At 40.6% G+C, this 26,181-nt stretch overlaps 2 protein-coding genes across 2 annotated transcripts in view; one reads left to right on the top strand and one right to left on the bottom strand.

The window, feature by feature from the left end:
- Positions 1-15,837, bottom strand: part of npepps (aminopeptidase puromycin sensitive) — a 48,558-nt gene extending 32,721 nt beyond the window's left edge. The window contains exons 1-8 of the mRNA XM_034208070.1: positions 15,493-15,837; positions 12,032-12,116; positions 11,844-11,921; positions 11,634-11,755; positions 6,675-6,782; positions 1,438-1,638; positions 1,114-1,210; positions 991-1,024 (exon numbers count right to left, since the gene is read on the bottom strand). Of these exons, the coding sequence (XP_034063961.1) occupies positions 991-1,024; positions 1,114-1,210; positions 1,438-1,638; positions 6,675-6,782; positions 11,634-11,755; positions 11,844-11,921; positions 12,032-12,116; positions 15,493-15,789 (1,022 nt within the window). The 5' untranslated portion in view covers positions 15,790-15,837. The remainder of the gene's footprint in view (positions 1-990; positions 1,025-1,113; positions 1,211-1,437; positions 1,639-6,674; positions 6,783-11,633; positions 11,756-11,843; positions 11,922-12,031; positions 12,117-15,492) is intronic.
- A 685-nt stretch (positions 15,838-16,522) lies between these two features.
- The window catches only part of mrpl45 (mitochondrial ribosomal protein L45), an 11,943-nt gene continuing 2,284 nt past the window's right edge, over positions 16,523-26,181 (top strand). Inside the window, exons 1-7 of the mRNA XM_034208079.1 lie at positions 16,523-16,675; positions 17,630-17,825; positions 18,504-18,621; positions 19,649-19,747; positions 21,013-21,061; positions 22,298-22,447; positions 24,329-24,502. Of these exons, the coding sequence (XP_034063970.1) occupies positions 16,523-16,675; positions 17,630-17,825; positions 18,504-18,621; positions 19,649-19,747; positions 21,013-21,061; positions 22,298-22,447; positions 24,329-24,502 (939 nt within the window). The remainder of the gene's footprint in view (positions 16,676-17,629; positions 17,826-18,503; positions 18,622-19,648; positions 19,748-21,012; positions 21,062-22,297; positions 22,448-24,328; positions 24,503-26,181) is intronic.

Consider the following 26,181-nt stretch of genomic DNA (forward strand, 5'->3'; position numbering starts at 1 on the left):
GGATTCATGATAATCACGTAGGTCTATAGAGTGGTGCAGTGACGCGTCCTAACACCCGGAAGTAAGATGCGCATGCGTTCCTTCCGGTTCCTTCCACAAAAACGAACGCAATTTCTCCATAGGATTTTGGAAAATAGCTGGAAATAAGGTCTTTGGTTGAAACACATTTAAGAGACGGATCACGTTTTGTTCAGTTGGATAATCTCCACATGTCTACCCTACTGTTATAATTTTCGAATCGTAAATCTAAATCGATAGATTTATGATCCATAGATTTATGAAATTGCATTGCTTTTTCGTCGAGGGAACCGGAAGGAACCCATGCGCCAGAGTTCCCGGTCAACATGTCCGTTAAAGTTTAAATCTTCCGGACAAAATGAGAAAAGTGCCGGTCAAAGGTCTTCTTTGTTATTTATTGAGCTATAAAACAAATTGATATGATTGGATATTAAACAAACTAATTATAGTAGATTAACTACATTATTCAAAAGTGTAGAGTAACTTATAATAACACGGGAATAATAAACGGAGCGCTCCCCATCTCCTGACAGCCCGTCAGTATCATGCAGCTCGCGGATCCAGAGTGACCCGAGAGTAAAACTAAACACATCTATAACTAGTTTAGGTAGTTTGAGAGGTAATTAAAATAGCTACGTGTGATATTCTAACCTTATCTTGACTGACTACTGGAGCAAATATTAAAGACTGTATTGACTCCCTTTATCTACATATAACATGACTGTTGTCATACTGTAGTGCCAATAGGCTAGTATTACATGAGAACTCATTATGAAACTAATATTTGAATTACTGTTACTCAATATTACGTTAAACAGAATCAACTTGATAGTTATTTTTCAATTCAACAACATTTTTGACAATGGCTTAATAAGCTAGGGCTGGGCACTTGCAGTCCGTTTAATAAATCCATAGAAACACGTTACAAGGGAAGCTTTAGTTGCCATGTCTTGAAGAGGAATGGAAGTGTACCTGTAGGTCACAAGGCCCCAGTTCTCCATGGCACCTGAGAGGGAGGAAGACGTACGCATTTTAGTTTCAACTTTTTTTGTGTGGAAATGATGAAAAATGATTGAATATTCAATTGACACTCACCAGCAGCAAAATCAGCAATAGCTATTAGATCGATTTTAGGCAGTGGATAAGGAACATTGAAGTAGTCATTGTAGAAAGGTAAGGTCTTAGTAGCAACCTGCAAAAAACCCACAAAGCCATGTTAAGAATAAGATGTCACTTGGACACAAAGGGATAGGCGGATTCAACAATTCAGCATAGAATTAATCGTCAAATGCTGGCATACATTTCAGTTAACTGTCTATTTCTCTACACCTCTAATCATATTTGTATAATTCTTAGAGCAAAGGTGAAACCAACAAGCTCAGCTGTCTTTCTAAAAAAAGGGATGGACCAAGTTCTCACCTCCAGCGCAAACTTCCCTTGTTCTGACTTCCCGACAGGCGTGTAGACGCGTACCGTGATGCCGTCCGATGACTGGGCCTCCACAAAATCATATTCACCGATGACAAAAGCTACAAGGTACGTAGACATGATGGGCGTGGTGGCAAACTTCACCTCCACCAGGTTCTCATCCTCTAGATATGGATTTCGCTCAGTGACATTCTGCAAAAGGGAGAGAATAGATTCAAAGGTCTTAATGTCACAAGCTAACGTGTGGAAATGGCAATGAAAATCTTATGACGCGAGCTCCTCAAACGATGCGACAAATAATAAAAAAAACTAAATACAAATAGCATGGAAAAAGACATTTCTAATAAATATATTAGTGAGGCTTTGTGTTTAATAGGAGCTTTTGTAGCAGATCATGAGTAAAAGCTTCTGAATATTTCCTCTTTCTGGCAAAGAGTGACGTTGTATAATGCAAAACGGATTACAATTCTAAAGCCCCATGAGCAAAAATACCATGAAAAAAACAAAACAAATATTTGAGTTCCTCTTTTTCAAAGACTGCCTGTAACCTCCTCCGTCTGCGGCTCTGAGCCCAGCGGCTCTCAACTTAAAGCAAATACAGTTCACAGGAGGAAGTGGTGCATCGATGGGACTACATTTAGCAGAGGATTCATCTGCATTTACTTGAGTGAGTATGTGTGCCAGCAGGAAGGTTTATGTGGGACTTACAGTGTGTGTGTGTGTGTGTGTGTGTGTGTGTGTGAGAGTGAGTGAGTGAGTGTGAGATAGAATGAATGAGAGAGAGAGTGAGAGAGTGAAGGAGTGAGAGAGTGAGTGAGAGAGTGAGTGAGAGAGGGAGTGAGAGTGAATGAGAGAGAGAGAGTGAGAGAGAGGGAGAGTGAGAGAGTGAAGGAGTGAGAGAGTGAGATAAAGTGAATGAGAGTGAGTGAGAGTGTGAGATAGAGAATGAGAGAGATAGTGAATGAGAGAGAGTGAGTGAGTGAGTGAGAGATAGAGTGAGTGAATGAGAGAGAGGGAGAGTGAGAGAGTGAGAGAGTGAGATAAAGTGAATGAGAGTGAGTGAGAGTGTGAGATAGAGAATGAGAGAGATAGTGAATGAGAGAGAGTGAGTGAGTGAGTGAGTGAGTGATAGAGTGAGTGAATGAGAGAGATAGAGAGTGAGAGAGAGTGAGTGACAGTGGGCCCTTTCTCACTTCTCTTATTTTTCATTTCCTGGGTCTCACCGGAAGTTGATTTGTCTGCGCCATCTTGAGTAGCGTCCCAATGGCCTTATTTCTGCCAGAGGATCGAGGAGCGAGGAGCAATCATGGAGGAGCTATAACCGAGGAACTACCAGACCATCCTCCGATGAAATCCTCAGACACTCGCCCCGCCCCCTTACTGTGTATCGCTCACTGATTGGACGATGCAGCGCATGCACTGATCTGATGCTTCTTGACATGAGAGCAGTTTCCCAGCGGAGTGAAGAAAACACATGAACCTCACGGGAGTCACTCCTCAGTTTATACCGTGTTTTGTTTCAATTCATGTATCATTTAGTTACAAATATGTGATATATCTGAACAACAAAGTGGTCACAAATCATTTTATTCATTTGTTGGAAACATTTTCATGATCGCTTTTTTCGTTTTACATTTTCATTTATTGTCATTTCCATTCAGTCATTAAGTGCTATTGAAATGTTAATATGCTACATATCCACACAAACACACAAAGTGTGCAATCCAATGAATGTTAATCTAACTGGGTTTTGATAGATAACATATCTCTTTTTCTTCTCTCAATTATTTATTTCTATTGTGCACTCTAATCAATATTAATTCAACTAATGTTCGTTTATACATTTTAAGAATGGCGTTTATCTTTTTTGAGAATGAGTTCTTATTTGATTTTATTTATTGGGGTCTACAACAGATGATACAAATGTTAGTGTCAGTAAATGTGTGGCGGGGGTGTGTGTGGCAATAACGGGACAGCGCTGCTGTCAGACGATCAGCTGTGCGGCGTCATCACAAACGGACGTCGCTTCACGTGACGCTCCGGAGGAAAGGACGTCCCTGCTTCTCGTGGTTTCCTTGCGTCCCTCCATGCTTCCCTGGTGGGAGGGACTAGTCGCAGGGAAACGATGCAAGTGAGGGACGCAAGGATTTCATTTAATCGAAGTGAGAAGGACCCAGTGAGAGAGTGAGAGATAGAGTGAGCGAGAGAGTGAGTGAGAGATAGAGAGTGTGTGTGTGTGTTCAATGTAAAAAAGCAACATGCCACCTAGTGCAACTCCCTGGTGTGTTTTTCTTTTTCTTTGGACTATAGCAAAGAGGCGGAAAAGATACCAGACTCCGATGCAGACCGGATCACATCCTTTTGGTCATTATGAGATTTGCTGATATTTATATCCAGGGGTGCACATCACTTTTTTGCCCTGGTTCTCAAAGGAGCACCTGGAGATGTTGCTTGGTGCTCATCCTTAAAATGAAATAAACCGTAACTTTTGAGGGGGTCTTTATTTGCCAGACACACGGCACTGAACACACATGCAGAGGTGAACACAGAACACACACACACAGAGGTGAACACAGAACACACACACAGAGGTGAACACTGAACACACACGCAGAGGTGAACACTGAACACACATGCAGAGGTGAACACTGAACACACACGCAGAGGTGAACACTGAACACACACACAGAGGTGAACACAGAACACACACACAGAGGTGAACACAGAACACACACACAGAGGTGAACACTGAACACACATGCAGAGGTGAACACACATGCAGAGGTGAACACAGAACACACATGCAGAGGTGAACACAGAACACACACACAGAGGTGAACACAGAACACACACAGAGGTGAACACAGAACACACACGCAGAGGTGAACACAGAACACACACAGAGGTGAACACAGAACACACACACAGAGGTGAACACAGAACACACACACAGAGGTGAACACAGAACACACATGCAGAGGTGAACACAGAACACACACACAGAGGTGAACACAGAACACACACGCAGAGGTGAACACAGAACACACACACAGAGGTGAACACAGAACACACACACAGAGGTGAACACAGAACACACATGCAGAGGTAAACACAGAACACACACACAGAGGTGAACACTGAACACACATGCAGAGGTGAACACAGAACACACACACAGAGGTGAACACTGAACACACACAGAGGTGAACACAGAACACACACACAGAGGTGAACACTGAACACACACACAGAGGTGAACACAGAACACACACACAGAGGTGAACACAGAACACACATGCAGAGGTGAACACAGAACATGCAGAGGTGAACACAGAACACACATGCAGAGGTGAACACTGAACACACATGCAGAGGTGAACACAGAACACACATGCAGAGGTGAACACAAGACAACATTAGCACGACCAGTAATCCTACAAGCTGTCATCACTCCCCTCCTGACTGTTCTCCTCACTGTCTTCCTCTCTGTCAGACATGTAGCTGATGATGGAGGCCTACTACTTCCTCTCTGGTTGAGTCTGTGATTAGCTGCTGGTTTTGGGTCGAAAGTCTCTGTTGTCATCTTAGACAAGTGGATGTAATCAAATAAGTATGTGAACATAACCAATAACCCATAGCCAATAACAAATGAAACTTATTTTATTTGTGTTGTTCATTCATATCATATCTTAACATTTATTTATGCATTTCTTTTTTATCTCTCCAGTTTTAAAGGATATGTTTGGTTACTGTCCTATAGTATACATTGAAATGATTTCAAACCTGTTTATCCCAATAATTATAAAGGAGGAAATATGTGTTTACATAAATTGTGATCAAACTGTTTGAACTTAGACTAAAGTGAACTATCTAAACACTCAAGAGTCCTTTACCTCACTGAGCTGTAGTTATCAGCCTCTCAGTCTGACTGGAGAGGACTCTCCCTCCACATCATTGTAGAAACATCTTCTTCTTATATCCGTTAGAGCAGCTAGCACCAGATTCTAATAACAACAGCGGGCGGTGCGCCCTTCTCTCTCTCCCTCTCTCCCTCTCTCCCTCGCATTTTGGCTGTGAGCTGCGGGCGCCAGATAAGCCAACATCCCCCACTTACAGCGCCCATCGCACAGGGCGAATGAAACGTGTAACCGGGGTGAAAAGGGTGTACATTTACTTAATTATGAATATTGTTACATTGAGGCCGAAAATTAGGAAGAGCCCCCAAAAATGTTTTTTCCCCTCCCAGAGCTGTCAGCGCAGCACCTCGAGGCGAACATCTATAACGCCAGTGCTACGGGCCGGCCCTGAGTTCATATGCAACTCGCAAATATCTTCCTCTCTCAATGTTGGTACGCAAATGCGTCTTTTTTTCAAATGACCCGGTGCTCTCTTTTTTTTCCTTTTTTTTTATATACACACACACACACACACACACACACACACACACACACACACACACACACACACACACACACACACACACACACACACACACACACACACACACACACACACACACACACACACACACACACACACACACACACACACACACACACACACACACACACGTCTGCAATCTGTCCGTTATAATCAGTATGCGTTTTAAAATGTGGGTTATTTGTCTTAAAAGTCTGTTGTTGACACATCAAGATGCACATTACTTAAAGACTAAGAATACGCATGTCATTAATATTCAGGCATCAGAAAGATTTATCGTCACCACCGAGATAAACGGCATTAGCCTGGAGTGTGAAGAAACAAACAAACTGGATGATGTTTTTCTTTTGGCTGCAAACACTTTCAGTTAAATATCACACAAGGCCTGTTTTCTTAGTGAGGAGAATTGGTCTTCCATTGACAAAAATAGAAACTCATTGCACATGTACAGTAGCCGTGTGTCACGTGGGGTTAAACATAACATTAGCCAGGGATCAAATATGCAGCGTCTGTCTGCTTTCTACTACGTAAGCAATGAAGAGAAAAGGAGGGAACGCATTAGAATAACAGTTGTGTGAAATTGTTACTGGCTACAGAAGCAATAAATACAGACATCCCTCCAACCAGCTGGAATCATTTGATCCTTTCCACACACACACACACACACACACACACACACACACACACACACACACACACACACACACACACACACACACACACACACACACACACACACACACACACACGGAGTTTCTCAGAGGGGGGAGGAACATATGACAACGTACCATATTTGACAAGGCTACTCGGTCCTTGGGAACGATCAGAGTGATGTCAAAGGTGGCTTTGATGGCGGGTTCATCCCAACAGGGGAAAGCTCTGCGAGCGTCAGTGGCCTGGAGGAGGGGGGGGGGGGGGGAGAGAAAGAGAGACAAACTGGGTGTTTAGATGAGTCAAGACCCGTTTCAGATCCAGCTAACTGCTTCAGAATGCATCCTAGACGTGCAGGTACAGGAGAGTTGGACGAGTAATCGAGTAATCTCCACTATGCAAACATCCTCTATGTTTGCATAGTGGAGATTACTCGAGAAAACACACCTGAACAAAAGGAAAAAATATACAAATGTAGGACTCGAGATAGTCAAATGTGTTCATATTACTTAGACCACTAATAAAGCAGTTTCTGATTAATGATAAAACTCACCTCTATACGTTTTACTACCAGGTTACGACCTTGTATATTCATCATGCATATCCAAAACATAAAAGTATACATTACTACACTCCTGTTTAAGGTGCGGGTCATTTATTTTGCAATTACTGTACACGTGTCTAGGGTTGCAAAAGTCCGGGAATTTTCAAAGATGGAAACTTTCCACGGGAATAAACTGGGAATTTTCTAAATTGAAGGTTGGCTCTTCGTAGGGAAATTAAATTTAGTTGGGGAAAGTCATTTTAGCTTAATCTTGACTAAAACAAACAGATGCCATTCCTCAATCACATGCACATAGCACACTGCATGGCTATTGAGACCACACCCCCTACAGCAGGGATGGGCAACTTGGATGGTGGTGGGGGCCACATCATTTATGCACTGGCCACCAGGGGGCCGCAGATTCACTTGGAACACACACAAATTAGTAGTAGTGCAAGTACTTTCATTACAGCAAAGGTCTGCAAACACCTCAACGTGGTGGTTTACCCTGAATTCAGTGAAAACATATTCTTTCTCCCGCTTTACTTGGAAAACAGGATTTTCCTCAGATACCTTTCTCTTGCATGCTGACATCCACAGAGGGCTGTGCTCATGTGACCCGCTCTATCGAAATCAGTCGGAAGTCGCAACGGCTCATTTCAAAAATAAAATGATACAATTCGATTACATTACCCTCAATTCCCAATATTCCATATTAAGCTAAATTCCCCAGCTTAACTTCCCATGGAAATTTACCGGATATTTTCCCCCCCTTTGGAACCCTACACGTGTCTAGAGTCCGATCTGATACTTGATATATTGAGCCTGTGCCAATTTTGTAGCTTTTAGGGAGATAACCATCGACTGTATATATAAGGTGATAAAGTATGATAACAGAAAATCAAAGCTTATTCGAAAAACAACAGAAGTTATGAATGTTCTCTAGCACAGATGTATATATTTCTTTTTATCGTATATTTTACCCCAATATTTGTAATTATGCAGTCTCTCTCTCTGTCTTCGATTCATCTTTTTTTCCACGCATGCTTTTTATTTTTCGACCTTTCATGAGCATTGTTGGCGGGAAGCTGAAATCCAACAAGAATAAATAAACTCTAAACTAGATGAGAATTCTACGATAGAAATAAATATAGACATAACCACCAAATGTATAGGCTGTTTTATTCAGATTATAAAGACATATTTCTGACCTCCCTGTGTGATTAGGGGGGCCTGAACACTAAATAACTATGTTGCTTTAACCAGGACACGGTGACTATTTGGGAGGCAATTTGAAAGAGACATGTATGCCAACCTAAAGACCTCTGATATTTCACTTACATGTGTCCTTTCAGGAGTCAGAGACACAGGCTGTCATTTTGCTGTGTGAGCAGCTGCTCTCTTTCCCTTTGTCACAGCACTATAGTGGAGCTTTTTTATCTGTAGCAGGTTAAAACCCCGTCAGCTGTTTTCAAAGCAGATCTACTGAAGGCGGCTTTTGGAGCCATTGTTCAAATGAAACGCATGAAGCCAACGATTTCATCTACCAACCAGTCTGAGTAGGTTGTTTAGTAGATTGTGGTAAATCAATAAAAGACTCTTAAAATACTCCTTTATTCTTCCATGTGGCAGCCTGAAACAGCTTCCATTATAATCTCCCTCAACGCAAGTGTCAAGAAGAATAATAATATATAATACTTTAGTAATCCCACAAGGGGGATTTCAGTTTCAACCTGCTGGTGAGCAGTCAGTGCAAGTCACTAAAGCTTCTTCCTGTGTGTATTGTGCAATATCAGTGTGTATTTAATAACAAAATGTGAACAAGCAACTACACAATAATTGCGGTGAGAAGTTACTCGAATGATTTATCTCGCTGTTTGGCTGAACCCTCAGTCATTGTCAAATACCGCCTGAATACTCTTAAAATGGCACCTTATACAAGTTGGAATTGGGGGCTCCCTCTAATAATTGTTCTTATCGAAACCAACAAGCACGCCCACTTCAAGCAGTAACTGGCCAAGTGTGTCTTTAAGTAAAGCTTAAAGTAGTTTGTGTTTGGGCTTCTCCGTGTTCTTTTATTCTTCACATGACTTCCTTTTTTTCACTTTTGTGTGCACAATCGAGTGTAACACAATAAAAGTCAGGCAACACTTCCTACCACTACATTTCAGGCATTCTTCCGCCTTTAAGCCGCTGTCAGTGGAGCCACACTACATGTGTTAAGGTAATAACCTGCCACTGTATTTTCTAAAATGAGTAAACAACTACAAGAAAAAACTGGCAGCCCTTTTTGCGTTTAGCTTCACTTTCTTCTCAGACCAAGTCAAGTCCGTGTCGGGAGGATAAATGGAAACCAAAACCTCTGGACACAACTTTATAAACATGGATATGACTAACGGGAGACCCTCCGTCATAGCTTTCCCTCACAGTGTGCACTGACTCGGGTATACAACCTGTGAAGTTCACAGAGTGGATATTCTGCAGGTTCCAATAAAAGCCCAGCAATCAGTCCCGTCTGGCTTTGACAGAAATGCATGTCAACACACAGTTGCATCTTTAAACCATATGCACAAATTAGAGCTGCACCATCAATCAACATTTACAAACTGACTAGTGCAATACTCAAATTGGAGAAAGCACAATATGTGTTAAAGGTTTAATTAACTGCAGCGATGTTACATCCTACAAATAGTCACTATAGACTCGTTGCATATTGTTTTGGTACAGACCAAGATCATTTGAATCACATGTCACATGTTAGACGCTTTTATCCAAAGCGACTCCCATACTCAATACTGTGGACAATCCCCACAGGAGCACTTTGGGGTGAAAGGTCTCAGGGACACAACGACATGCTGACTGCAGTGGGGTTTGAACCTGTGCTCCCCTGAGCCCAACACCAACGCACTAACCCACACGCCTCCCGTGTCATTTGAATTAGGGCTGCACGATATTGGAAAAAAAACGGACATTGCGATTTTTCCCCCCTGCGATATATATTGCGTTTTTTTTAGCGATATTTAACCGGATGAAGGTATTGTCCTCCTGTGCCTCGCTCATTTCTTACCCGTGTTTTGATGGTCTGCAAACTAGCGGGGCCTGCTGTGATCTGATCAAGAATGATTGTGATTGGTGGTTTGCTGTGCATGCAGAGCCTGCATGTCAATCACTCAAGTACTCCTGACATGAGAGTTTTCCTTTTGTAGCAAGCAGCAAAATAATTGTAACATGACGTGTTTGAGTTAATTCACCTACTTAAGCCCTGAGCCTGTTTTTCCGGTCTCAGGCTCGAAAATGACATTCCCAGAACAAAGGACCATATCTTCCCTTCTAAAAGGGTTAAATGAATAATCTTGTTTCTCAAAGTAATGATAAACCTGTGAGTTGGATGTAGAAAAGTCAGAATCAATATAGATGTTTTTTATTTTAAAGAAAATTCAGATTGAACATAGTAAAAAACTGTGAATTATAGTGTCTGTCCAAAAATTCTTTTTTACTTATAGTGAAAACTAACCTTGGATGATGGTAAGGTAGACTAAAAGCTTTAGGAATCCAAAGTACAACATATAATAAGTACCCTGTATCAAGATTGATGCAAAACAAGTGACATTTGACCTTTTTAAGACAGATTTAGCAAAAAAACAAACACTTCTGGGGTCATTTGGGTGGATTTTCCATATCTCTGGCCCCCCTTGGTCGATTTTGACGAATGAAATCTCTTTATAACCGCTAGAGCCAATGGAATCGAGGGGAAGTTCTCCACACACCAACACATGAACAAATAAGGAGTGAGTGTGACGCGTAGCCAAAACCGGAAGCTGCAGCCACTCTGGTGGCTACCATTAGCAGCTAACTTTTGTGCTCGGATTTTTACATAAAAATGGAATTATGGATTATAAACAATTGCTTCAACGCCACATTATCAACCTATGGATCAACCGATTCAGCCGCGTCTTTTCTCGTTTTAATGCCATTGAACACGTCTTTTGATCAGATTGACAGCTACGGTGAGACGATCTCCCGTAAAAGCTCCGTAAAGGTACGTGTTGTGATGTCTGTGTTTGCTTCCCCTGTCGCGAGATCGGATCGCTTAGTGATGATACTATACTTAAATAATCTGTGGAGTCTCAGCTTTAATCGGATATATTGTATGTGCAGTTTCGATAAGTAATAAGGGTATCTTTATTTTGAATTCTGTGCTAAAGTGCGTTGGCATTAAAAAAAAAAGAATAAAACCGCACGGCCCTGCGGTGTGAATATCGCGGTTATCGCCATGACACGATATATCGTTCAGCCTATGTAGAATGATACATTCCCCTCAATAACAATACCATATCTCAAAGCAATTTCATGCAATAAGTTATTTTACCAGATGGTGCAGCCCTAGTATAAATAGATTATCATTTGAGACATCTCCTGATCTCTAGGAAAGTTCTGGAACATTAGTCATTTCACCATCACAGGCTCCTGTGTTGCACCACAGGCGAGTAGTGGGTTAAGCAACTTTCCCAAAAAGAGAAAATATCCCGTTGCCTTTTGGTTTTCAGCTTACCTCAAACTGTGTGACGGCAGCGTAGCGGCTCTCTCCAGCAGGGTTTGAATATTTACTTCTATAGAATCCCTTCATTTTGTCGTTCAGCTCCCCGACAAAGTCTACCTTCAAGGTGCCGGCGCCTGGGGGGGGAATAACCAGAGGGGGAAACATTGCATTAATGACAGAATGATGATTCAAAAGCAGACGACAAGTGGAGTCATGTCTTACCTTTCTGTAAAGCGCTAGGGAATGACAGGGTGACTTTCTCATCCTCATTTTGATAGTTGAATCCGGTTGCATTAATTTCTAAAAGAGAAGAAGAAAAAGACCATGGAATATTCCTTTTTCGATTAACGTTTTTATGTATGACAATGGTGTCGATTAAGAACATAAGAGGGAGAAAGCCTGAGCCTCACCTTCTCCTCCCTGCGGTGCAAAGGAAGCTGTAATGATGTCGATGTCAGCGCAGTTCATCACTATCTGATTTGTGGCTTGTGTGACCTGTATTGACATAGAACAGCATAATGTATACTTTGAAAATATCTGCTGTGGCATTATTTCAAATCCCTATCTGCTTGGGGAAGATTCCTTTTTACACCTTTTCCAAAGTCAAATTCACACGATAAAAAAGAATTAGCTTGAATTGCTAATTCAGCACTTTGAAGCCACATTGGAAAGATACATCTATTTATTATGAAAGCAGTGCAGATACAACTTGAAAGCTGTTTCGTGAATTTAAAAAAACACTTTTAAAACTCCACAGTTAAATAAAAGGTGTTTGTGAGGATTGCAAACACACTTTACACTTCATTAGGTTTAAGGAAAGTAAGTGCTAAGGTCCAATGTAAGCAGCATCACCTCAGTATGTAAAGGAGCATGGTTTTGTTTGACTAGATTAAAATGTATTTGGTTTTTCAACATGAAAGACTAGTAAGCAGAGAAAGGAACACATCGACTTACTAAGCAGTAAACCTACCGAGGCTAAAGGGCTCGGGTCCCAAAGACGACCCAGGCGGGGTTTGAAAAGGAGAAAACAAAGAGGAAGGCAGACTATGGGGCCTCTACCTTGTGATGTGAAAACAGTGGATGTGACTGCACAGATTATTGAGTGGAAGCGATGCCGTTTAGGAGTTTATCAGAGTGACATTCACAGTTTGTGGCACTGCTGCTGTAGCTTGAGACACTTTGAGGCCGACACAGCGGGGCAGTAATTATAAAACATGCTGGACAAATGGCTATGGGCCACGTTTTAGAGATTCTTCCGCTCCATTGTATTTTACACAGACTTTGTGCAAACAGCAGGTAATCAGGGTGTTACTAAACCAAACTGTGAGGACAGTTTATAACTATTAGCAATCACAGGATTAAGAAACCTTCAGGATGACTCAATAAGACTTGAGAACATGCCTTTTAGTGATCAACACAAGGACATCATGTTTGGATTGATTCAAAATGTGATGTTTTAATTATTACGGTTTGTCTAATATATGTTTGAATATGTCCTGCCCTAAGGTTTTTTATTTAGCATATGATGTGGAGATAAGATTCTTGCTACTGATAAAACAACTTAAATAAAAACTTCCTCATCCCTTTGTTTGCTTCGTCATTTAACAAAAAAAGCCACACTTCTCAAAAACATCCAGTGCCAACCCTTTATTAGTTTATTGCTAAAAACAATAGCTCAGTCAACAGAAAACTAATCATTAACCGTTGTGATAAATACAAATTTACTTTTTTAATAAAGTAAGCTTTTCACGTTTGAGGATTTACTGCCGATTTATTTGATATCATCTGGAACTGTTTATCTGTAGGTTATTGACTGTTGGTCAGGCAAAACATTCTGGCATTTGCGTTTCAAACGTGGCTCATGTTACTTGGGATCAGTGTTAGGGTAGCTATTCAATGATATTCCATTTGTTAATGTTGAGTTGTTTATCATTTGGTGTCACATACACAGAAATACTTATTTGAGCAAGCACATGTCGACCATATCAAATGCTGCGCTGCGCGTTGACTGCTCTGATAATGTGTGCAGCAGAGTGAGTGACTACAGCCAGGCGTGTTAAAGGCAGGTGTTACGACGCCCTGCGGACAGGTGCCACGACGCCCTGCGGACAGGTGCCACGACGCCCTGCGGACAGGTGCCACGACGCCCTGCGGACAGGTGCCACGACCCCCTGCGGACAGGTGCCACGACGCCCTGCGGACAGGTGCCACGACCCCCTGCGGACAGGTGCCACGACCCCCTGCGGACAGGTGCCACGACGCCCTGCGGACAGGTGCCACGACGCCCTGCGGACAGGTGCCACGACGCCCTGCGGACAGGTGCCACGACGCCCTGCGGACAGGTGCCAGTAGACTTTACGCACAAACTCTTGCTGAAATAAATGCAAAGTGAGCCATGTTTGTTTTATCCGTTAGTTACACAGTAGCTACATCTACATGCACTTTTGCAACAATCCAACGGGAACCCAAGGGACTCACTAACCTATTACCTTGAGTCAACTAACGCAAACGAACAGTGTGCATTCCTTACATTTACTGTCAAGATTGTGTAAAGATTGTGCTGCTTTAAAAGTAGCTAATTAGGCACACTCACTATTTGCAGATAGTTCCGTACATTAACTCATGTGCTGTACTTAAATATACATTTTAAGTACTACATGCAACTTTATACATTTCAAACAAAGGCAAGTGTTGTACCATTATCTTCACCACTTTTACTTGACAGCTTTATTCACTTTTCAAATTATATTTTTGTGACGATGTGTCTCCAGATGTGTTGAATTTGAATGGTTGTGATAACTTGAAGGATACAGTGTTCATGTGATAAACTACTTCACCAACATTTACTGTTGGCTGATTTAAAAAACGCATTAAAACAAAGCCAAAAACAGGGATGTTTGTCTGCGCTCATAAGAAGTTGCCGGGTTTTTTTTGTTGCGATTTCGGACACTACAAACATTGTGGTATCATATACATTTTAATTATATTCAACACTTAAATAATACTTCAGTTATATCTGAATTAAAATGCACATGCTACCCTGCAGTATCCAAAGTCATTCAAACTAGCTGCACCTTTACCAGCTATAATGCATCAATAATTATAATCAATTCGTATCATATATATATTATTCTGCCAATCTGCAGAATGACTACTTTTACTTTTGGTACTTTAAGTATATTTTGATGCTAATACTTTTGTACTTTAGTAACATTTTGAATGCAGTCATTTGAAAAAAGGATTCCTACCCTCTGGTACTTTTACTCAAGTACAAGATCTGAGTAGTTCTCCCACCTCTGGTGGGAGGGGGCTACATCATGTTGCCATGATTTAGCAAACATTATTGAGCGTTAGCTAGATGCTAGTAGGCTAGTAAACAACTTAAAAAATGATGGCAGATAAACCGATCCTGATTTAGAGCAATGCATTGGTGTAACAAGGGGTTAACATTCCTGGCGAACAACAAACTGATCTTGAAACACATTAAGCGCACTGCAAAGCGCTTGTTAGCATGCTAACGTTAGCTAACATGAGAGTGCAAGTCTGCCTGGGACTGTTGTGCTAGCTAGCTTCGATTAGCTTATGGCATAAATATCGAGACGTTATTTTTCACCATTCATTGCTCTCATTCAGCCACCTTGAGCCTGCCGATAAACGGTTAGCTAGTTTAGCAACTGCCAGCTAACACAAGCTAACGGCTAACGTTACGCTAAGCTACTACTGATGCTAACGGCTAACCGTTTGCCCGTTATTGCTTGAAGACAGCACATTAGCTCGCTTCTGTTAACGTTAGCTGGTCATATTACATAACATGATCCTCACACAAACAAATCCATCCATGTAAGAAGCCAGACGCTCGGGGTCAACTTACCTCCACCACCGCCTCCAGTTTCCCTTCAAAGGTGAAGTCGATCAGGTCCGGCTTCAGACACAAGCCATAGTTGACGGGGTAAACGTCAGCTGGTAACCGCACGAAGGGCCTCCTTTCGGGCATGGTTCCTGTATTTTGGCCGCTAACGAAGACGGTGCTGTGTGTAACTCTTGTTATCGCTGTGAGTTTTATGAGTGCAGAGCTGATCAGAACGGAGCTCGGCAGTGAGGATGCAAGACAGCCGGTAGTGAGTCTGTAGAGTGACAGCGGAACCCTGCGGCCAAGGAGAAGCAACATCAACTGAAAGCTCTCTCCTCTCAGCCCAAACAACTCAAGTTAAACAGCGTTAAACAGACACGCTACGTCATCACGTCGTGTCAGCGTGCTTTACGCACCATAGATAGATAGATATTATTTTAATCATGTCTACAAATGGTCTTTATATTTCTGCAAAACTATGATGCTGCATTTTTATTGGAACGATTGTGTGGACAATATTTATGGGTATAATATAATGAAAAATAAGTCCTTTTTTGAGGAAAAGGGTTTAAATTAGATTAGACTAGATTAGAATAGATTCAATTACATTTACTGTATTGATCACCATTTTGGATTATATGTTGTCAAAGCAGCATGTAAACAAGACATTGTACATGAATTCAAATCAAATACAACTGAAAGTTAACATAAACAGTTAACAAACACTATATATTTAAATATCTCATATATTTGTATATAGCTCTAAACACTTTCAATGCAAGAAATGCATTTTGCATAAACAGCAGAATCACATTACGCTTCAAAAATTGCACAAATACAGGTGCACAGTACTGTCAAATTTAGTAAGATGCAAACTGAATATTGATTATAATAGATATGTGTATGGTCTAAAGCGAGTATTCCTTGTTTTTGTTATCACTGTATATATATACACACACAAACACATAACATGAACGTTGTAATAAACGTGTTTTATGTAATGCCACATTTTTGGTTGTATAATATTAAAGATAACATGCTGTATGTATGTATGTCAAACCACTATTTATTCTCGTTGGAAATGTCCATAGAGCTCGCGCTAATAAACCGGAAGTCGTCTTTTGTGTCAGACGGTGTCAAGATGGCGACGCCCATGAGGAGGACGCTGGTTGCTCTTCACAGGGCAACATGTAGCAGTTTAATGGTAATGAGGCATTTAATAACACTTTAGTTTAATAAATAGAGACACTCAGTTTGTTGTTGTAGCATCTCGTTTGTTGAGCTTGTTGTGAAAGCGTCGAGTCCTGATTAGGCTAGCTAAGCTAAAGCTAACTGTCTTTACATAAAAGGATCATTTCACCAGGAAATAAAAACAAAGCAGAGGAAATGTTGTAAACAAATAAAATACAAACACTGTGTTGTTAGTGATAATCTATTAGACTGTTAGGAAGTTAAACATGTGATATTCTACCCTGTAGTCTTAACCTTAGTGCTATTTCAGAGTTGTTTATGTACTTGACCGCATTATTTGTACATGTTGTTGAAAATTCATTAAAAACTGACCTCAACCATAAAGTATAATTATCTTCAGACAACGTGTAGAGGTTATTACTTTTGCACATATGTGTAATATAGGTATACTTCATAAAATACTATTCTACAGATACCTGTACGTTGCTTTAGTATTTCTATTTGATGCTACTTTACACTTCAACTCCACTTAATCTCAGAGACAAATATTGTGCTTTTTACACTGCTACATTTGTCTGACAGCTTTGGTTACTTAGTTACTAAGTACAGCTGAAACTGTTAATCAAAACATGAATACAAGTAATTTATTGCAGGAAAAACATTTCATGAAATAAATCGATTAGATTAGTAGATTTAATGGCAGAGCTGTTTAGTTGTATATATTGTTGTATTAGTATAAAAAAAATGGTGTGGTTAAACCATACACTTTTCTGTATGTATAGATATTGAATTTGCATCTTACTGTGTACATTTATAGCATTGTGTATCTTTGTTTGTGCATCTTATTAAAGTATTCATTTGCCCTGTATATATTTGCATTCTTTCCCACTTTATAATGCAATTACTGCACATCAATTTCTCTCAGGATAAACAAAGATTGAACTCACCGTATCTGTTTCTCTCTCAGAATGCCGAGGCGTCTCTGGACCTTCGGCACCCGCTCCCTCTGTACCTGCCGGTCCGGACTAAGAAGCGGTACTTCATCCCTCCGTCGGTGGGGATGAAAGGGTTCAAAGATTCTAACATCCAGGACAGGGCCCGAAAAGCCGGCGTTGCCCCCAGACAGCAGTACTTTGAGAGGCCCATCAACATCGCCTCCACTTGTAATACGGCCTTTTTTTCACCGTTCTTGATTGAATTTATATGAATTTGTTGAATTGCTCTAGTTTCTTATTGTTAAATGTAAAGACTGCAAAGGCTTTTAGGAGTTTTTTGTACAACACCTTTCTAGTATATATATATTTAACACAACACATAAGACTTTGGAAGTATAAAATACTAAGATTATGATTGGTGAGATTTTACTAAATGCATTCATAGCAAAAGTATTAAATGTCCCGTCAAGTTTAAATGATTTCCTACGTGGTATTTTATCAGACTTCTTCTGATTTAAATTATAATTGTGGTACCTTTTGACTCTTTTAATATCTTTCATTGTGTTTTAGATATCTTATTTGAATCACTTAAAGATGTGAGCTGCTTGTGATGACACGAGAAGAAAAGCTTGATTTTAGTTTGATGTAAAACAGGAATGTCCTTAACAAGGATGTCAAACAGATGTAACAAGAACACGTATGGTTCTTGTAATCGGCACACAAACTCCTAGCTAAAGAACATTGTGTATTAGATGCCGTTGTCGTCTGTACAGTTCTCCTAAAATATCAAAAACCAGGGTTGTTTGTATTGTCCACAATCCAGTCATCTGGATCATCAATCAGACGACAACACTGTATTTTGTAATGTCTCTCCTGATTGATAACCCCTGTCTGTTGCTCCACCAGCGGGAGTCTTCGACCCCTACATCCCTCCGGAGGGCGACGCTCGTCTCTCCTCTCTGTCCAAAGAAGGCCTGAAGCAACGAACTAAGCAGATTAAACAGAGCGCCGGCTCACAGCTAGCGTAAGATTGTTCTTCTAGCTTCTCCTGTTGTTCCTGTACTGAGGTTTTTATCATCAAACATACCTGGATGTTGTTGGGCTGCCCTCCGCCTAAGATGTTCTTGTAGAAAAGTAGTCCTGTCACATTGATCATATAATATTATAATAATTTTTTTGGGCTTTTCAAAATGGTTTCAGTTCCAGAGCTGACAACGAATGTTAGATAGATAGATAGATTCAACTTATTGTCCTTACGTAGTACAGGTACTATGTAACGAAACAGTTTCTCTGCATTTGACCCATCCTAGTGTTAGGAGCAGTGCGCTGCCATTATGTACGGCGCCCGGGGAGCAGTGTAGGGAACGGTGCTTTGCTCAGGGACACCTCGGTAGCACTTGGTCTTTCCGGGAATTGAACTGGTGACCTTCCAGTTGCCAAGCCAAGTCCCTATCGACTTCGCCACCACCGATCGAATGTTATGACATATCATGGAACATTGTGCTACTTGTAAGATATAATATAAGTAGAGGTATAATATAACCTGTCCAATCTGTTCACCTTTAACTTAACCAGTCTTTAAACACGGCCAGAGCCCACACCGTGTTCCTGTCTGTGGATAATGTGCAGCGAGGCGCTCATTTATGTAAAAATGTACGACAGGAAGCGTCACCACGCTTATTACACGGCCACATACATATTATAAACAAACTTCATTCACAAAAAAGTATTTCATTTGTTAAAAAACGATTGTGTTGATTCCACTTAGAAACGTAACTTAAAATGATGGCAGCTCTGATCGAGGTTTTCTGTAACTGTCCATTTGATTTAACCAGTTTTTAAACACGGCCAGAGCCCCCACCGTGTTCCTCTTAGTATTTACTTCCTGTCTCCTTCTCCTGATTCCTCTGACATCCAGCGCTCTGTATTTTTACCTTTGTTAAAGAATTTACTTTTGTGAGTCTTTGAACCACATCATCACACTCTGAGGGATGATCAACTGTAAACACGGTCAATGTGAGAAAGCTGAATATATTTCTTTTCTTTTACAGGATTCGTAAAATCAAAGAGCACGACCCTCAGTTCTCCACGAAGTCTTTTGCAGTGCAGGCTCAGGAAATCTTCATTGAGGCCCACACCGCCCTGACACAGTAAGAGGATGATCTCAGGTCTCTCAAGTCTCTCACGTCTCTCAAGTCTCTCACGTCTCTCACGTCTCAAGTCTCTCACGTCTCAAGTCTCTCAGGTCTCTCACGTCTCAAGTCTCTCACGTCTCTCACGTCTCAAGTCTCTCAGGTCTCTCAGGTTTCTCACGTCTCTCACGTCTCAAGTCTCTCACGTCTCAAGTCTCTCAGGTCTCTCACGTCTCAAGTCTCTCACGTCTCTCACGTCTCAAGTCTCTCAGGTCTCTCAGGTTTCTCACGTCTCTCACGTCTCTCACGTCTCAAGTCTCTCAGGTCTCTCAGGTTTCTCACGTCTCTCACGTCTCTCTGACATCAGCTCACAGTCAGTGAGGAACGCTGAATATCACAGTGAGACATTTGTTATAGAAGTGAGGAATCCACTCATGCTGCCTTCAGCTTAACGCTAAGTGGGAACGCTTCAAAAACTAGCCTTGTTGAACTTACTCTGAACATGAATTGGCTGATTTAAGGAAACATCTGTGCAGAGCTGACGTACTGAAATACTGGTGTTGTCTGTGATCTGCAATCAAACCATTTTCCATTTTAGGGCTGTTCTTAGAGCAGTCCAACTATTTTATCAAACCTTTTATGATTTTTTTATTTTTATTTTTTTAATGTATTCTACTAAAATCATACAAAAACAAAAACGTATAATTCATACACACAAATGAACAAAAATAGTAGAAGCGGGAGGGCTGAAGCATAGCTTATGGGGAGTAGCCCTCCCGTGCATCATCATTAGCATCAATATAATAATGGCACTTATTTCGTCAAAAACGTATAGAAATTAAGGAGTACAAAGAAATAAAGAAAACTAATGAAAACTGGAAAAAATAAATAAAAATAAAAGTTTTCAAAGTTTATTTTAAATAGAGGACAATGAAGTGGGATTATGGAAATTATTTTACTATTTTACTTAAATTAAGTGTGTAATCAAATGTATTCTTATACAATTAGTAGTTCAACTTTGTTTCTGTTATTGTGAGAACATTTTATAGAAATAATTTACAGTATTAATTTAATATTTGACCACTAAAAGTATTTGCTGGGTTTTTCTGAAGCTTTTAACGGCATCTTACAGTCAGTTTGCTCAGTCTGGTTAAAACTGAAAACTAAAACTGTAAGACCTTGAGATGAGGACTAAATGTTTTTTATTGTCTATCAACTATGATATCCATTCTTTACATTTCGTTGTGTTCTTTGTTTGAAACAAACTGCTGTTTCTTTTGCAGGTTCAACAAGGAGAAGCTTCACTCCTTGTTGACAGAAAGGTGTTATCCTGTAAGTTGTTCTTCTAAACATTGCTGCAGTTTTTCACCTGAGCTTTGCCATTTTAAAGTGAATGTATTGTGGAGAAATGTGCAAAGGTTAAAGCCCCTGTCACACTGTCCCGAAATTGACACCCGATGGACACACGAATATTGAATTGTGAATTTCGCACGAAGATGGACCCGACCCACACACGAAGGCAACATTTACATTACATTTAAGACATACAACTGCAACGAAACGAACAATTATGTTACAGTACTATGATACTGTACTGATATCTTCAGACTTTGTTCTTTACTTTCTCCGTCTTTATATGTAGAAAATATTACGTTTTCTCCGTCATGTTGTTTCCATAGCAACAACAACTTCCTGTCAACTCACCTTCAAAATAATATATTATATCCTTTTTAGTTTCACAGAACACAAATTGGGTTATTTACATAATATGTTTACATGATTTTGTTGTGCAATAAAACAACCCGATGGACACACGATAAAGGGAATGTTCAAATTCGGCTGTGATCGTAGCAACATCGGGCCATTCGTGAGGGCATCTTAAGCCATCGTATGACCGTCGGTGGAGTTTCTCAGGCTCCGGCAGCAACTTCGTGAGCGGCGAATGGCCCGATGTTGCTACGATCACAGCCGAATTTGAACATTTCCTTTATCGTGTGTCCATCGGGTGTCAATTTCGGGACAGTGTGACAGGGGCTTAACCGTGTGTATAAGTAAGGACTCAAAGATGTCACCATTAATGTTATGCATAAGTGTCATTAAATAATAATGCATTTATTTATCAAGCGCTTCTACAGGGTTTCAAAGACACTTTACAGAGATAAACAAAAGTAATACATAGAAGTTGAGTTTGTATTCCTCTGATTGCAACTTATATATATCAATATTCCAATTACTTGCATATAGACTATTCTGCACTATTTCTACTATAATCCATTTTATTGTATTTACTTGCACTATTTTATCTGTTTTATTATTTTTGCACTGTTGGAGGAGCCTGTGACCTAAGATTTTTCAACATAATTACACCGTAGCTATGACAATAATAATAATAATTTTGTAAATTATAGAGTGTTCTTGCATTTTAATGTGTGAGTTTTTTATACCTCGGGACTGTGGGAAACAGTATTTCGATCTTTCTGTGTGTTCAAACATATTTTGAGATTGACAATAAAGTTGACTTTGACTTTGACTAAAAGCCTTGAATCTTGAATCCTTGAATCTGTGCAGGAGATGACGAGGGGGAACCGTTACAAGACGATCAGCTGGACGTTTTTGGAGTCTCTGGAGCCGCCCAAGGTGGTCCACGCTCGCTGCCCCGACATGATCTCCAAGGGCAACCTGTACGGCCAGGTGACCGTCCGCATGCACAGCAAACAGGTACGACCCGCATGTTGATCTGAGACTGTGGTGAGCTCCACTTTTGAATGTAATGAAATCTGAACAATAGTTTTTGTGTGTGTTACCTGACCCAAAAGGGCTGTAGCTAACTGAGTCTTGTAGTTTTTGCATATAACTAAACACATAAAGTGCAGCACTGTTAACTATTTACAGCCGTCATGTCTTTGTCGACGTCAGTGTTTGTATCCAGGCTTTTGATGCACTTTTCTCTCTTTTAGTGTCAGAAATGTATGAGTGTGTTAGGGTTCACTTAAGTGAAATTGTAATGTCTTCCTCTTTGATGCCATAAGAATAGTTGTGACCACAAGACTATCAATTAATATAATCCAGTCTGGATCCGAGTATAGCTATTTGTGTGCAGAGCTTCTACTCGATATGTGTGTTGTTGTTTAGTCAAGTTTCATGAATACAGCTTCTGTCAGTGTTTCTTAACCATGTGCTGCCAAAACTCAAGTCTACTTTTTAGTACAATTAAAATAAAATTGCATGACAGTGAAAAAAAAAAAAAAAAGTGAAAACCTAAACATCTTTTTATATTATTTAACTACAAGGAAAGCTCGTTTAAAGGGGACCTATCATGCAAAATGCACTTTCTGATGTCTTTTATACATAAACATGTGTCCCCGGTGTGTCAGGGAACTCACGCAGCGTCAGAAAATAAACCCCTCTCTCTTTTCCTCCGTACCCAAATCTCTAAAAACGGGGGAACAACGGAGCTGATCCAGATTTGCGTCCGATATGACGTAATATCTGAAATGTGGACCCACGGTCCAATCAGAAACGTTGCTATCAGAAACAATGCCCGACTGTTTTGGACGTAATATGGTCGGTGTTTACATTAGCATCGCTAACACTCAGAGCTAACCTGTACTGGAGAGCATGTGTGTGAAGAAGCAGGAAGTAAAAAGGAACTCACCTTGTGGTATAACCGGCAAGAGAGAAAGCCTTTGAGCTCCAGACTGTTTCAGAGAGAATCCTTGATAATCCATGATATGGCGTTTCATCACGGCAGCATTTAGTTTAGACAGTAGCTGCCGGGTCCCGCATGAGCTCAGACCCCTCCTCTTTAAAGCTTTATACCCCAAATCAGCACTTTTGAAACAGGAAGTGAAATAGAGGGATATGAGGCATGGCTAGAATGGGTGATCTGTTTTTGTATTTTGAGCAAAACACTTCATAGACATGTTTTTTTTATATATCTGACACCTATGCTATTGCCTAAAAATAGCATGATAGGTCCACTTTAAGAGTTATTTTATTGTTTCTACCGAGGTTTAAATCAATAACATATTACATTAAGGGCGCACGATAATAGGCAACTCATCTATTGTTGAACTCCTGAGCTCTGTCATCACTAACATCTGTTTATAGGTCATATTTAAATATATTATTACAATATACAATATTTTACTGTACAACATCTAACATTTACATTCTGGTATATCTATTCCTGCATTTTAATTGAACAGTCATGTCACTTGCACTACTTTTTTTCAGCTTTTTCTTTTTGTATACTAAGTATATTTCAAAGTTGTACTGTTGAAGGAACTTGGAACTAAATCTTTTCAATGCTAACAACTAGGCTTGAATAGAAAAATATGCAATATGCGTTCAAAGAATGATATCATGGTGTACTCCTTTCTGTGTCTTTAAGTATACTGCTAAAATAATTTTCACAGAATTAAAAACAATCAAAGGTAAAAGAAAAACGTCATTATTTTATGATCAGTACAATTCCGCTGTCTTCTTGCAGATGTCTATATTGCAATGACAATTTAAAAAAGCAATAGATTTAGTAGCCTTGATTACAATCTGGATTTAATGACCGTATAAACCTTGTTTTCGTCTTCCTGCCCGCAGACTCTGGCCATCTACGACCGCTTCGGGCGTCTGATGATGGGCAGCGAGGAGCAGCCGAAGGACGTGTTGGAGTACCTGGTGATCGAGCGACACCTCCTCAACCCCTACGGCCGCTGGAGGCTGCACGGGAAAATAGTCCCGTCCTGGGCTCCGGCCAAAGACCCCATCATTAAGGTGACCGTCTGCACTGCACGCGCTAATTACATGTATCTCTTAAAGGTCACCTATTATGTAAAATCCACTTCTTCATGTCTCTCCTACATCAACATGTGTCCCCTCTTCTTCATGTCTCTTCTACATCAACATGTGTCCCCTCTTCTTCATGTCTCTCCTACATCAACATGTGTCCCCTCTTCTCCATGTCTCTTCTACATCAACATGTGTCCCCTCTTCTTCATGTCTCTTCTACATCAACATGTGTCCCCTCTTCTTCATGTCTCTTCTACATCAACATGTGTCCCCTCTTCTTCATGTCTCTTCTACATCAACATGTGTCCCCTCTTCTCCGTGTCTCTTCTACATCAACATGTGTCCCCTCTTCTTCATGTCTCTTCTACATCAACATGTGTCCCCTCTTCTTCATGTCTCTTCTACATCAACACGTGTCCCCTCTTCTTCATGTCTCTTCTACATCAACATGTGTCCCCTCTTCCTCATGTCTCTTCTACATCAACATGTGTCCCCTCTTCCTCATGTCTCTTCTACATCAACATGTGTCCCCTCTTCTTCATGTCTCTTCTACATCAACATGTGTCCCCTCTTCTTCATGTCTCTTCTACATCAACATGTGTCCCCTCTTCTTCATGTCTCTTCTACATCAACATGTGTCCTCTCTTCTTCATGTCTCTTCTACATCAACATGTGTCCTCTCTTCTTCATGTCTCTTCTACATCAACACGTGTCCCCTCTTCTTCATGTCTCTTCTACATCAACATGTGTCCCCTCTTCTCCATGTCTCTTCTACATCAACATGTGTCCCCTCTTCTTCATGTCTCTTCTACATCAACATGGTCCCCTCTTCTTCATGTCTCTTCTACATCAACATGTGTCCCCTCTTCTTATGTCTCTTCTACATCAACATGTGTCCCCTCTTCTTCATGTCTCTTCTACATCAACATGTGTCCCCTCTTCTTCATGTCTCTTCTACATCAACATGTGTCCCCTCTTCTTCATGTCTCTTCTACATCAACATGTGTCCCTCTTCTTCAGTCTCCGTGGAAAGAGACTCTGAAAGTTTCAGGAACAAAGATTCTCTCTCTTTTTGATCCATTTCTATAAAAACCTGTCTGAAAATGAGCTGATCAGATTTTGGCCACTTTGTGATGTTCCTAACAATGTTTTGGCTTGTCTAACCATTAGCCAATCAGCAACCAAGGTATACAAATACATTTATTGCTTCACCATCTAAAATAGAGGCTTATTGGTTACAGTTCAAATACGCTTCAGGTTTAATAAACCGCCTGGACCCCCTACTGTGTATTACAGACTTTAAAGAGGCCCTTTTTGCTTTGTGGGGTTTTTCCTTATCTGTAGTTTGTTTTTATAGGTTTTGTTTCTCTCCCACACCCTCCATCTACTCTCTTTTTCAAATTACCTTGACAACCACATGTTTCATTTTTGAACTAATTTGCAGACTGTTGCAGAGCACTGATGGTGAAGCTTTTTTATAGATTATTAAGAAAACCTTCAGGCAACATGAACTGCACCATCTGTCATATTTCTCTGGGACGCAGCAGGGCCTGACTCACAGAGTTAGGGTGATTATAATCTACATTTTGCCGTGATGCGCATTAGGCAAGTCAAGTCCTATTCCAGTATGTCTTGGAGACTGACGCAGACAACAAGCACTAACT

The sequence above is a fragment of the Gymnodraco acuticeps genome, unplaced genomic scaffold, assembly GCF_902827175.1.
Source record: "Gymnodraco acuticeps unplaced genomic scaffold, fGymAcu1.1, whole genome shotgun sequence".
Classification (NCBI taxonomy): Eukaryota; Metazoa; Chordata; class Actinopteri; order Perciformes; family Bathydraconidae; genus Gymnodraco; species Gymnodraco acuticeps.